Source organism: Neovison vison, chromosome 7 (genome assembly GCF_020171115.1).
Source record: "Neovison vison isolate M4711 chromosome 7, ASM_NN_V1, whole genome shotgun sequence".
In the NCBI taxonomy this organism is placed as follows: domain Eukaryota; kingdom Metazoa; phylum Chordata; class Mammalia; order Carnivora; family Mustelidae; genus Neogale; species Neogale vison.
Window position 1 is genome coordinate 178693874 of NC_058097.1, and position 12199 is coordinate 178706072.

General features: G+C 47.6%; 1 protein-coding gene across 2 annotated transcripts in view; it reads left to right on the forward strand.

Annotated features, from left to right (window-relative positions):
• KIAA1549L (KIAA1549 like) overlaps positions 1–12199 on the forward strand; it is a 113285-nt gene that overhangs the window by 53685 nt on the left and 47401 nt on the right. For both annotated transcript variants that reach the window (XM_044259048.1, XM_044259049.1), the window contains exons 13-14: positions 2654–2832; positions 8633–8850. In XM_044259048.1, coding sequence (XP_044114983.1) covers positions 2654–2832; positions 8633–8850 — 397 coding nt within the window. The remainder of the gene's footprint in view (positions 1–2653; positions 2833–8632; positions 8851–12199) is intronic.

The window sequence follows — 12199 nt, forward strand, 5'->3', positions numbered from 1 at the left end:
AGGTTGGAAAAGAACTACTGTTCATACAATTTCCAGGACACCCTTTTCCCGTCCCGTTATAGCTATGCTCTCTCCTTACCTTGTCCACGGGGTGGCAAGTTGAGGGTATCACAACCCAGAATCATTAAAAACACTGAGTACCATCTCTTCACCCTCTGAACAGTTTTGTGATAGCATAATTTTAACTTCGACGTGTTCACCTGTTTTGCAGATACTAACAACTTGCTACAGTCTCCTTTTCTAAGTCAGGAAATTTTTGTCATTCCTTAATTCATTTATTCAACAAATCCCTTACTAAAAGCTACTTGCACATGAGACTTCATGAAAGGCAGTAGGCATCAGCCTTTTAAAAGGTGGAGTTTCTATTCCAGGGGCAGGGGCAGGGGACAGGTTAAATCAATACACATCAGCAGTGATAAGTGCAAAGAAGAAAATATAACTGGGTGATGGGTGGGCTATTTTAGATTGGTGGATAAAGAAAGGCTTTTTCAAACTGCAGTTGAATAATAAGAAGGAACTGGGCATGCAAAAATCTAGGGAAGGAGCATTCTGAGCAGAGGGAACACCTAATGCAAAATCCCGGAAGCGAGAACAAGCCAGGTGTGTTCAAGAAGGTTGTTGTCACTGGAACAGAGTAGATAAGAGAAATAGGCTCGCCATGTGGTCAGGGCCAAATAGGAAAGACTCTGGGTTTTATTCTAAGAGAGATGAAGGCTTTGGAGGGTTCTGATCAGAGGAGTACTGTGATCTGGTTACCTTTCAAAGAGATAGCTATCCTAGCTGCTGTGAGTATGTATCTTGGGCAGGAAGGCAAGAGTGGAAGCTCCCAGAAGGGAGATTATTTAGGTATATGAGGTACTTATTGCTGTGTAACAAATTGCCCCAACAACTGGCAACCAAAACTGACCATCTGTGTTTATTCTCTCCTGTCCTATCTGGGTCAGGAATCCAGGAGGGGCGTAGCTGGGTGATTCCGGCTCAGGAGGTCACAGTCAGAATGTTGACCTGGCCTGTGGTCATCCGTAGACTTGACCGGGCCTGCAGACTCCACCTACACGGTGGCCTGCTCACATATTTGTCGGCAGGAGGCTCAGTGTCTTGCCATGTGGACCTCTCCACAGGGCTGCTTGGGTGTCCTCGTAACAGGGCAGCTGACTTTCCCTGGAATAAGTGATTCAGGAAAGAGCAAGGTGGAAGCCACAGGGTTGGTTTCTTTTTTTTTTTTTTTTTCATGACCTAGACTTGTCATTTCTGCAATTCCCCAGGGGTTACACAGCTCAGTACTATTCATTGTGGCTGTGAATCTCTGGAGGTGAGAATTACTGGGTGCCGTCCTGGAGGCTGGCTGCTATAAATGGTGTTGTAGCAGTTGTCCACGTGGGATATAGTGGTGGTCAGGCAGGAAATGCCTGGCAGAGCTCTACTCCAAAAAGACGTGTGTGTAGAGCTTTTCTAATGTCATTGGCTGTTTCACGTCCTCCTATTTGCAAATAAGTTCACAGAACCAAAAAAAAAAAAAAAAACCACTCCAATTATAGCCCACTGTTAGACCCTATGGAATCTGAGCCACATCGTACAATAACAATTTACTCCGCTTACTTTGGCAAATCTGTGATTATGATAAGTGACAGTATGATACGAACTATGTGTTTCTCAATAATTTAAAGGACATCCCAATGTCTTGAGCAAGCAGTAGGAAAGATGAAGACACTTCTGTTACATTCATATTTTACGGAACACCTATTTTGCTCCCAAATTGCCCACTGGTCTAGTTGTTGGAACAGGATCCATTAGTCTCTTGCCCAGCCGTGTTTAATAAACTGTCATTCTTAGAGCTACCTAATGGGAAAGTGCTTTAAGCACAAGTCAATCAGCAAGATCCCACCGGCTCTGGGACTTCATCCGCAGCTTAGTTATGGACACACAAGGCCGACTGGTGTCTTTCAGCAATCAGAGCGGAATTATCTGTCAGAGGGGAGAATTAATTTAACAGAGTGTAGGCGGAATTCACTCTATTTAATTAGGGAAGTTGTCGATAGTGTTATATTCGTTTCCCTGGAGGTTATTTCTTAGCTTTCTTTTGTTTCAACCAATGACAAAACCCCAAACCCAAATCATTGAAGAAGCAGCTTTGAGAAAGAAAAAATAGAACGTTAACCGTAATTCCTACGGCCGGCTGACCAGAGAAGACTCATTGCTTAACCTTGGGCGAAAATGGGTGGCTTTGGTGCCAGAGACTGGAATGAATGCTGGTATTCCATTGACTGTCATGTTTTAAGAATAGTTGCCAGCTTTGGCCAAATTGTACTTTTTTCCTCTCCAACTCAAACACAGAGAAAAAAATTTACTTTTTTTTTTTCCGAAAAACATTTGTCGCGGTTTTGAAAGGATGATTTTTGCTGTTTCAATTCAAACCTCTATGATTCTTTCCTACCCGTTGATAATACAGTGAAGGAATGAATAGTATAGAGCTTAAATTTAAGAGAAGTCCTTGAACAGTAGTGAGCCCTTGGCACCGAACCCGACGCTGTGGTTCCCGAGGTCACGATGAGTAATGTAAGGTCCTCAGCCAGGGAGCCTTACACAGATTCCCCCACAGCCATACAGTATCCCCACACAATAAAAAAATCAATGTGTTTATGTTGTGCTTCAGTGCCGGCAAGTGATGAAGAGGACGGAGCCGTGCTTTTTGACAACACTGGCAAGGCGGCTGCCGATCCCTTTGACACATCTTCCGGATCCGTGCAGCTCATTGCCATAAAACCCACAGCCCTCCCCATGGTGCATCCCACATCGGACAGGAGCCAGGAGCCGATGGCCCTCAACGGCGAGGTGAGCGTCTGGGGACCAGTGCAGCCAGGCCTCTGGTGACTCAGACCGGGGAACACCATCTGGGTGAACTGGATGCGGGTTACCTGTGATGTCTAGGGCTCTATCAGTCATTTTTACCTCTGGGTGTGCGGGCCTCACTGGGACCAATCAGGAGGCAAGTCACCCAAAATGAGTTTATTGGGTGATTTTTTTTTTTTAAACACTGGTTATGGGGCACTTGGGTGCCCCCGTCAGTAGAACATGTGACACTTGATCTTGGGATCGTGAATTCAAAACCCCACGTTGAGGATAGAGTTTACTTTTTTAACTGTAGTTATGAAGAGAAACATCAGAAATTCTTCCCCATCCCCTTACACACATATACAATGTTCCGCCTTCTTCGGTAACACTCTTAACCTGTTCATCATGGGTTGTCAGCTGTAGTGAGACGAAAGGGCTCAAACTGATAAGGGAATGTGGCAGGAATGTGGCCTACTACAGAGGCTTTGAGATGACCTTAACACCTTTTAGCCAGCTTGAAACAACCATTTGCCTGCTTCCAGGAGGCTATCAGTGCATTTCAGGATGTGAATCAGTTTTCCAAAGAGACTGAAAAAATTTTGTAATATACTCCAGAGACCCGTGATTTGACCAAAGGAAACGGATGGATGGTAGCTATGGGCAGTTTAGAGAAGAGCAAGAGAGGAAGTCAGGTAGTAGAGAGAATCTGCCATTCCTCCATCCCCCGCAGCAGAGTGGCAGTGGGCGGAAATGTTTCTGAGCTTTTCTGACCATGCACGTGGAACCCGCACGTGGACACCTACCTGACACGTGGGTACGCACCTGCTTCGGGTTTCCTCTCTTGTCCAGCTGTTGTGTTGATTGTTCATTTCATCTGTCTGCAGACCGCAGTTGTTACCTACAACAGGTAGAGATTTCCAAGGTTGGAAAGTGGTTTTCCCATCACACCTCGAGGAACATGCCAGGCCCCTCTACACCTGGGCATTGTAAACCACATCAGGATTTCAAGGCTGCTGTGGCCACAGACGTCTCCTGGTCCTCTTGGCCTTGGTTTCCCAGCAAGCCAACAGTGGCAGGAAGGGGTAGGAGAGGAGAGCAGCCCTGCTCTACGAGCCTCGAAGGTTGTGCCAGGAGGGTAGCCAGCCTGGGATGGAGGCAGCTGGGGCCTGGAACTGCTGACCCACACGTCACAAATGCCCCTGTGGAGTGGCATCCCCTGGAAGAGAGCTTTGAGGTCCTGGAACAACCCAAGGGGGCCGCTTCAGGGGCTACGCCCCCACACCTAGTAGATTGGGCTCATGGAAGGGGTGAGCACTGGGGACAGAATGTGGGGCAGTAGGGGAACCAAAGGCATGACCACACTGTGAGTGGAGGTGGGCAAGTAGGAGTTGGCAGCTGCCCAAAGTAAGGCCCTGTGACTCCCACCAGACGGTCCCCTGGGCTCTGGGGTACCCTGCAGTTAGTAGCAGGGCCAGGCTCTGGCTCAAAGGAGAGGGGGTGGTACCCCCCTAGAAAGTCTCCCCTCTGCTCTCCTGGGCCTAGAGAGGAGTCGGGGGCCCCAGAGGTCTCTCAGAGGGCAAGGGTGGGCTGGGCACCACCTCCTGCCCACTGTGCCCAGATTGGCTGGACCTGGGATGCTCCATGGCACGGCCCCAGGGGTCGCCCAGCAAGACTTATTGCTGGAGCCCTCGCTGAGAGGTGGCTGGGCACTGGGCAGCTGGAAGGGCCACCAGTGCCTCACGCAGGGGCCTGGGTCCTTGGCAGAATCTCCCCGCATGTCCCTGCTCTGCCAGCACCAGCACAGCGCCTGGGCTGGGATCAGGCTCACCGTGACCACCCAGATGCTACCCTTGGCCTCGGGCTTTGCAGGATCTTTCGGCACCTTGCAGAAGCATCAGTTGGAGGAGAGGTTGTGGGGGATGGAGTCCTCCCAGCCCTTCTAGTCCTCCCTGAAAAAGGGGATGTGGCCCAGACCTGACCTGGCAGATGATCTGGGCCTGCTTCAGCCTACAGGGGGGAGCAGCCTGGATCACCAAGGCAGTCATAGTCAAGTAGGTGCAGGGGCCTTGTTATGCCACAAATATCCCTTCTTCTTCCTCTTGGGGAGCTGGGAAGACAACTCCGACCTGGGAAGCCCCAGGCATGGGTTGCTGCTGGTCCCCATGCAGGGGGAGCAGGCCAGCAGTGGGGGCAGGGGCCTGGCCCCATGGAGGGCACAGGGCAGTGGGGGAGTATGATGAGGCTGGCGAGACCCAAGGGTCATCAATTTTTTAAAAAGTACTTCACTGGTTATGGATCTACAGAGAACTTCTATGCCAACTTCCTCATAGTTTAGACAAAGAAACCGAGGCGAGAGGGTCAAGCGGCTTGCTCAGAAGCACACTGTGGATATCGTGAAAGCCCCGATGTGGTGTTCAGGCCCCCTGGCTCCCTGTCCGGTGCTCTTTCCCTCTCTTTGACTTACTGCAGCATGTCAGTGAAAATTAGCATTGTGCTTAGAAGAGTACGGACGCTCAAGCTATCCTGCAAGGATCTGAAGCCAAGGTCTTCTACTTAGTATTTATGTGGCCTTAGGCAGGTTAGTTCATTTCTTGATGCCTCGGTATTTCCCTGTGTAAAATGGGGCTATTGGGAAGATCACATGAGTTACTATAGGCAAAACACTTAGAACAGGGCATAGCAGATTGTAATGTACAATCAGTACATTATTATTATTATTATTAGTCAGTCAATGAGCATGGATTCATTGATCATTTATTGTCTTATGTCTCTTGGTTCTATAATTTGGGAACCTTCATGTCTTCTCAAAGCCAGTCATGCCCACTGAATCTTTCCTTAGGCAGTTCTCCCACCTGATACACAAGCCCAATGACTGGTGGCCTCTGAGGGGATCACTAACAACCTAGTAACTGCTCTTCATTAGGACGTCTGCCCAGTGTGGACCTAGATAATGGGTGCCTTGCCGGGATTTTTTCACCCCAGTTTCCTGATGTGACTGTCGTGGGGACACGTTCTAGATCTCAGTGAAATTCAACGTACAACTCCTTTTTTCTGCCAGGCCCATCACCCTATCCCAGAAGGAAAAACAGATGAGTATTTTACCTCTCCAGAAATGGATACCTGTTACATTTTGGCAGTTAGAGGAATGGACCTTGCTGGCATTTGGATTGGAAACGAGCCCTGAAGTATTCTCTGTAATTTACTGCTTTGTAGCATTTAAGACAGATTGTCTTAGGATTTTCTTCTTCTCTTATGGTTGGCTTGTTTCACTGAAGAAACCACAACCCCAAAGCCATCAACGTTCCTTTTATGAATTATAGGTAATTCATTTAAAAATTATTTTAAAGAAAACATAATAACCACATAAAATGTTCAGAAGAAAAAAGAAAAACCACTATAATCTCACTACCCTTACATATCCTGTTTTCATTTTCTGTACCACCTCCCCAGACTTTTGAACAAACTCATGTCTATTTTAGAATCTCATACAGATAAGTTTATATCATATATTTTTTTAAGACTTTATTTATTTATTTGAGTGAGAGAGTGACAGAAGAGAGGGAGAAGCCAACTCCCCACTGAGCAGGAAGCCCGACGTGGGGCTCAATCCCAGGACCCCAGGATCATGACCTGAGCTGAAGGCAGATGTTTTTAACCGACTGAGCCACCCAGGCGCCCCATATCTAAACATTTGCAGTTGTTGCTCTTATCTTTGGGATGATCATTGTTCATGACCTCGTTGAGTAGGTATACCATTGACTGGAAAACTGGTCGCCCATTGTTCAAATCTTCCTGGTAATTTGTGGTTTAGTTTTAGTTCTGGTTATTATATCTGAGTAATGTCATGCTTGACTTTTAAAACCTTCTTATTCTGAGATAATTTCAGAATTACTTAAGAGTTGTGGTAACAGTACAGAGAGCCCCGTTGGCTCTTTACCTAGCTACCCCGAGTGTAAACATCTTTTTTTTTTTTTTTAAGATTTTATTTAATTATTTGACAGAGAAAGAGCATGAGTGAGCACAAGCAGGGGGAGTAACAGGCAAAGGAAGAGGGAGAAGCAGGCTTCCCACAGAACCGGGGAAGCCTGACACAGGACTCAGTCCCTGGACCCCAGGATCATGACCTGAGCCGAAGGCAGCCACTTAAGTGACTGAGCCGCCCAGGCACCCCCTGAGTGTGAACATATTACATAACCATAGAATAATTTTTAAACCCAGGAAATTAACATTTGTACTCTGTGATTGACTAATCTACAGACCTCACTTGAATTTCATTGGTTTTCCCAATAATGTCCCTTTTCTGTCCCAGGATCTGGTCTGGGATCCCACATGGCATTTAGTCATGTCTCCTCCAGTCTGGAACAGTTCCTCAGTCCTTCTTTGTGACCATTCTTTGTCTTTCATGATCATTACTCTTTTGAAGAGTCCCGGCCAGTTCTCATAGACCATGTCTCTCAGTCTGGGTTTGTCTGATGTTTTCTTGTGATTGGATTGTAGTCATGCATTTTTGGCATAACCACGGGGTTGATGGGCCCTTTTGTGGGCATCAAGCCCTTGATACTGATATGTCTGATTACTAGTGATGTTAACTTTCATCTCTGACTTTGAAGCCCTCTTGGAATGTTGCTTAAGGAGAGATTCCAGAAATGGGATTCCTGGCTCAGAAGATGTCATCCTCGCTCCTTCTCTTTGCCTAGTTCTCTTGGTGGCAAGCAGAATGAGGGAACAATGAAGACTGTGAAATGCTACCAGTCGAAAAATACCGTTAAGGCCCAGGGTGGGGAGACCTTGGCAAAGGTCAGAAAAAATATGCCATAAATATAAAACATCTAAAGTAGAGCCTGTGTTAGTGAACCTTGGGCCTCATCCTGTAGATCTCTCTCTTATCACTAGATGAATTTTCTGTTTAAGAATTACAGAAAACTCTTTTAAAGATTCTTTTAAAGAGAATATAATAACGACACTATACATGGTTATGTTGATAGAATCCAGTCTGATTACAAACAGCAGGAATGAGCCTCCATACCATCCAGTAGATGTCAGGCTGATTTCACCAGTCAGCTCTGCCCGTGGGTATAATGTCCTCAGTGTTGGTTATTTATTTACTTAGCATAGCCATCTGCTTGTATCTTTGACAGGTCAGAAGGTGTGTGGGTGTGTTGGCCATGTTCCTTCCTATATGACCAGACTGGCTTTGTCCTATCCAGTAGGAACTAACTGACATGAGGGGCCATACAAGGCTTCAGAATTACCTCTCAAGAAATATACAGATTGACAAAAATAAGCTCTTAAATGCAGGTTGGTAGAGAGAACTTGGAAACAGGACGTCTACTCTGCCTTCTCCCTCCATTCGTCCCAACTTAGCCTTTTTGGGAACTGGCTATCTTGTCCAACTGGGCATGAGCTAAATGGCCAGGGGAGGCCATTGGGTTCCGCAGGGCTGGAAGTGGGGTATCAGGATCCAGCTGGGCTTCCAAGTCAGAAGCTTCCAGACAGGGGAACCTGAAGGGTGTAGGTGAGATTAGCCCAACACTACAAAGGCCTGAGCAGACTTGGTTAGAGTAGGGAGAAGGAGCTCCTGATGGAAGGTCCAAGTAGCATATGTGAGTGTCAGGCTCTATATTGTTTGTGGCCCACTATTGTGCGTTGGCCTTGAAATGGGACACAGGTGGGTATGGCTGGCTTGAAAGACCAGAAGTGAAGCCTAGGACAGCTTTTGCAGGAATTGTGACCTGATGACAACCTCCCATGTGTTGGTCATGCCTGGTTGGATGTGGCCTGAGACTCTTTCTCTCCCCAGGTGAACAAAGCCCTGAAGCAGAAGTCAGACATCGAGCACTATCGGAACAAGCTGCGCCTCAAAGCCAAGAGGAAGGGTTATTATGACTTCCCCCCAGTGGAGACGAGCAAGGCTCAGACAGAAAGGAAAAAGATGTACGAGAAAACCCAAAAGGAAATTGAGCACGTTTTGGATCCAGACCCAGAACTCTGTGCCCCATTTGCTGAGTCTAAGAACAGGTACAGTGTCTAAGGGATTCCCTGATGGTCCCTGTCCCATTAGTGGGTTGAGGGCAGAGGGTACCCTGGGTAACAAGGTCTTGGTCCCTCAATCTGTTACCTTATGACTGTGATCTTTGCTGGCTGGTGATCTGGACCATGCTGGTCCGTGCGAGCTGGTGCTCCATAATGGGTTTAGAAAAGAATAAAATTGAAGCCATTAAAAAAAGAAATACTTGGGTAAACAACCATAATTGTTCTTTAGCTCAATAATATTTCAAACCAGTAGCCATTTCAGAGCTGGGTGAAGATACAATTACCACCTGCCTGGTTATGCAACTTCCAGATCAAGGGACATTGTATTTTTCAATTAACTAGTGGCTCTTGCATAAGGAATGCCAATTTCATGCCTCACCTTTTCATTCAGCTTCAGTTGGTACTTGTCGCAGAGTGACTCAACGCTCTGTGCTGGGTTCCTCTCCGTAATTCATAGATTTGTTCATTTATTTGACATTGATCATCCTCAACTATGCATGAGACACCGAACAGGTTGCTGACTGCTCTTGTGGTCCTATTCATTCATTCATTCATTCATTCCACTCATTCAGCATTCTGTGGTAGACAGAACAGCCCAGTGAATGCTCTTGTGAGACTTCCAGTCTGATGGGAGAAAAAAGAAAACTACCCCAGAAGTTTGTTACTCACAAGTGCAATGGGTGTTTGCGATGTGATGGTCTGTAAAGGGGGTGAGCTGGCCTTGGGAGCGGGGAGCGGGCAGGGCCAGCAGTTTGAACTGGCATCATCCCCAAGCTTTTTTTTTTTTTTAAAGATGTATTTGTTTATTTATTTGAGAGAAAGAGAGAGTGAGCAAGGGGAGGGGCAGAGGGAGACAGGGAGAGAGAATCTCCAGCAGATTTCCCACTGAGCGTGGAGGCTGCCACGGGGCTTCACACAGGGCTCAGCCCCACAACCCTGAGATCATGACCTGAGCTGAAATCCAGAGTCAGGTACCTAAACGACTGAGCTTCCAGGCACCTCTGCATTATCCCAAGCTTTGCTGCTAACTAAGCAGCTTGACCTCACCTACTGGGTAAAGGAGAAGAGGCTAGCAAAGCTGAACATGACCATCTCTCTTCTTTTCCATCCCACCCTAAAGCCCTCTTTGGAAGCATTTTTATGGGTCGAGACCATACCTTCTGAATATACATTCTCCTTGGCAACAGCCCCCTGGCTCTGGGCATGCCAGCTCTCCGATCCCCCCTGTACATCCTACTGGCAGAGTCACCCGTCGCAGATGTGGCGAGACAGGACAGCTCCTGGCCTGAGCGGCCATTTGTTCAAAGCAAAAGTGACTATGTGACAGGCTTGGATGGAAGTCACAAAATAAAGTTGGGCGGTAGGGCTGAATTTTAGTAATTGAATTGACATAATTTATTTTTAATAAAGAGGGAATTTGAAACCCTGGCTTCATTTCATCATGCTTCTGATTAGACTCGATGGGTGTGATAAGCTAGTATGAATATCCCACTTTGACAGGGCTCACAATGCACGTGTCCCCGTGTTGGTAAGTGTAGAACAAAGAGAAGGCGGCTATGGGTTTTATAGGAAGGCTGGCAGCTTCTTTAGCTTATAGGTCACACTTGGGGATTTTTTTAGCTCAGCGGTCTTTTATAGACTGGGGCAGGGGTTGTTTTTCCTGGGTTTCCTGCTGCCACTTGGAAAATGAATCAAAGATCATGTGCAAATAAGAGGAACTTAGCTTGGAGGTTATTTGGGAAATACATAAGAAATTTTGGTTGGAGCTTTTTATAAGGAGAATGGACACAACTTCCCCCTCTTCCCCCGAGATCCATCTCATTGCCCAGCAAAAGTTCAGGCTGGATCCTCAAGGCCCTTCCCTAGCCTGCTGATGTCCTGAGTGTGTAGACCCTTCTCCATGAATGTCTGTGGAAGAAATGATTGAATGACTCTAAAAATAATGTTAAAATTTGTTCCGCCAGTGAAGGGAAAACTACGGAAGACTACAAGTTGGGTGGGAGGTAGGGTAGGAATGGAGATGAGATCAGCAAGGGATGGGATCGGGAAGGGAAGGATTCACAGAGAAAAAGAGAATGATGACGACTTGGTAAGCTCTGAGGTGTCATTGCTGTCACACTCTGCCACCCGTGTGTGGGGCCTGTTCTCACACACCGGAGTTACCTCGTAACTGTCGCTGCCAGTTCCGCTCTGCGGAGATTCTGCTCTCAGTGACCTCTCCATGGCAAGGGACACGAGAGGGACGCGTCCTCCTGTCCAGGGGCAGCGACAGTAACCAGGACTTTACCCCGAGACCTAAATTAGATCAAATCAAAGACGTTTAGGTTCCGAATGTTGACTCATCCCAACATCTTTTAGAAGGGTCTTCACAGATTTTTCTTTAAAGTCAGAAGAACACGCATTTTTATGTTATAAACTCTTACCCGGAAGCATGAAGACCGTCATCACATAACTGAGGAAGATGCTGGCAGAGCCGCCTCCCCACAGATTCCCTTGACCCCCACTGCCCCTGGGCAGCCCACATCCCCAGTGCCCTCCGGCCCGCAGGCATCTCTAACTGCCATCCAGGGGACTTTTCTCGGCGGCGCCCACCAGAAATGCCCCGGAAGTGCCCCGGAAGTGTCCCGGAAGGGCTTGGGACAGGGACAGATACGAGCTGTTGGGGAAGCACCCTGGTAAGAGAACTCTAAGCTACACTGTCGTAATAACCACATTTTCTAGCTTCTGTTGGATGTTGGACATCTGGGGCTGGCCGACTCTGGAGAAACCGCCCCTCCCAGGGCCATCTGGCAAATTCTGAGGTAGTACCGGGCTTGCCGGCCAAGTGCACCTTTTTTACGTGAACCAAACAAGCTGGGGCCCATCCCCCAACCTTCTCCTTCACATAGGGCTCTCCCACTCTGGGCTCCAGTCCCTGTGCCCTGATCACCTGCAGGCTGGTTACCTCACAACTGGGAACGGCCCCTCGGCCCCAGAGACTGCTGAAATGATCCCAGACATCCAAGCCAAAGCCTGTTTACCCTGCCTTGCCTGTTCCTTTCCCAAGAAACCACTAGAAAGCCTCTTGCCCCCCTTTTCCCCTCACCGCCTCTGCCTTGTGATGGACCCTGGTGCTTCTCCCATGTGGAACCCCAGGGCGGGTCCCTTCCTCTTGGAATTTTGAGTACAACAAGCTGTCCTTTCCATGGCAGCTGCCTTCTGATCTGTTGGTCTTGGCCATACCTACATAAAGTAAAGCCTCCATTTTAATGCAACTGTTCTCCATACTTCCCCAATAAGTTTGAGGTCCCGGTTGCCTAAAATACTCTCATACCCTCTGTTGGCCTCCTTCCCT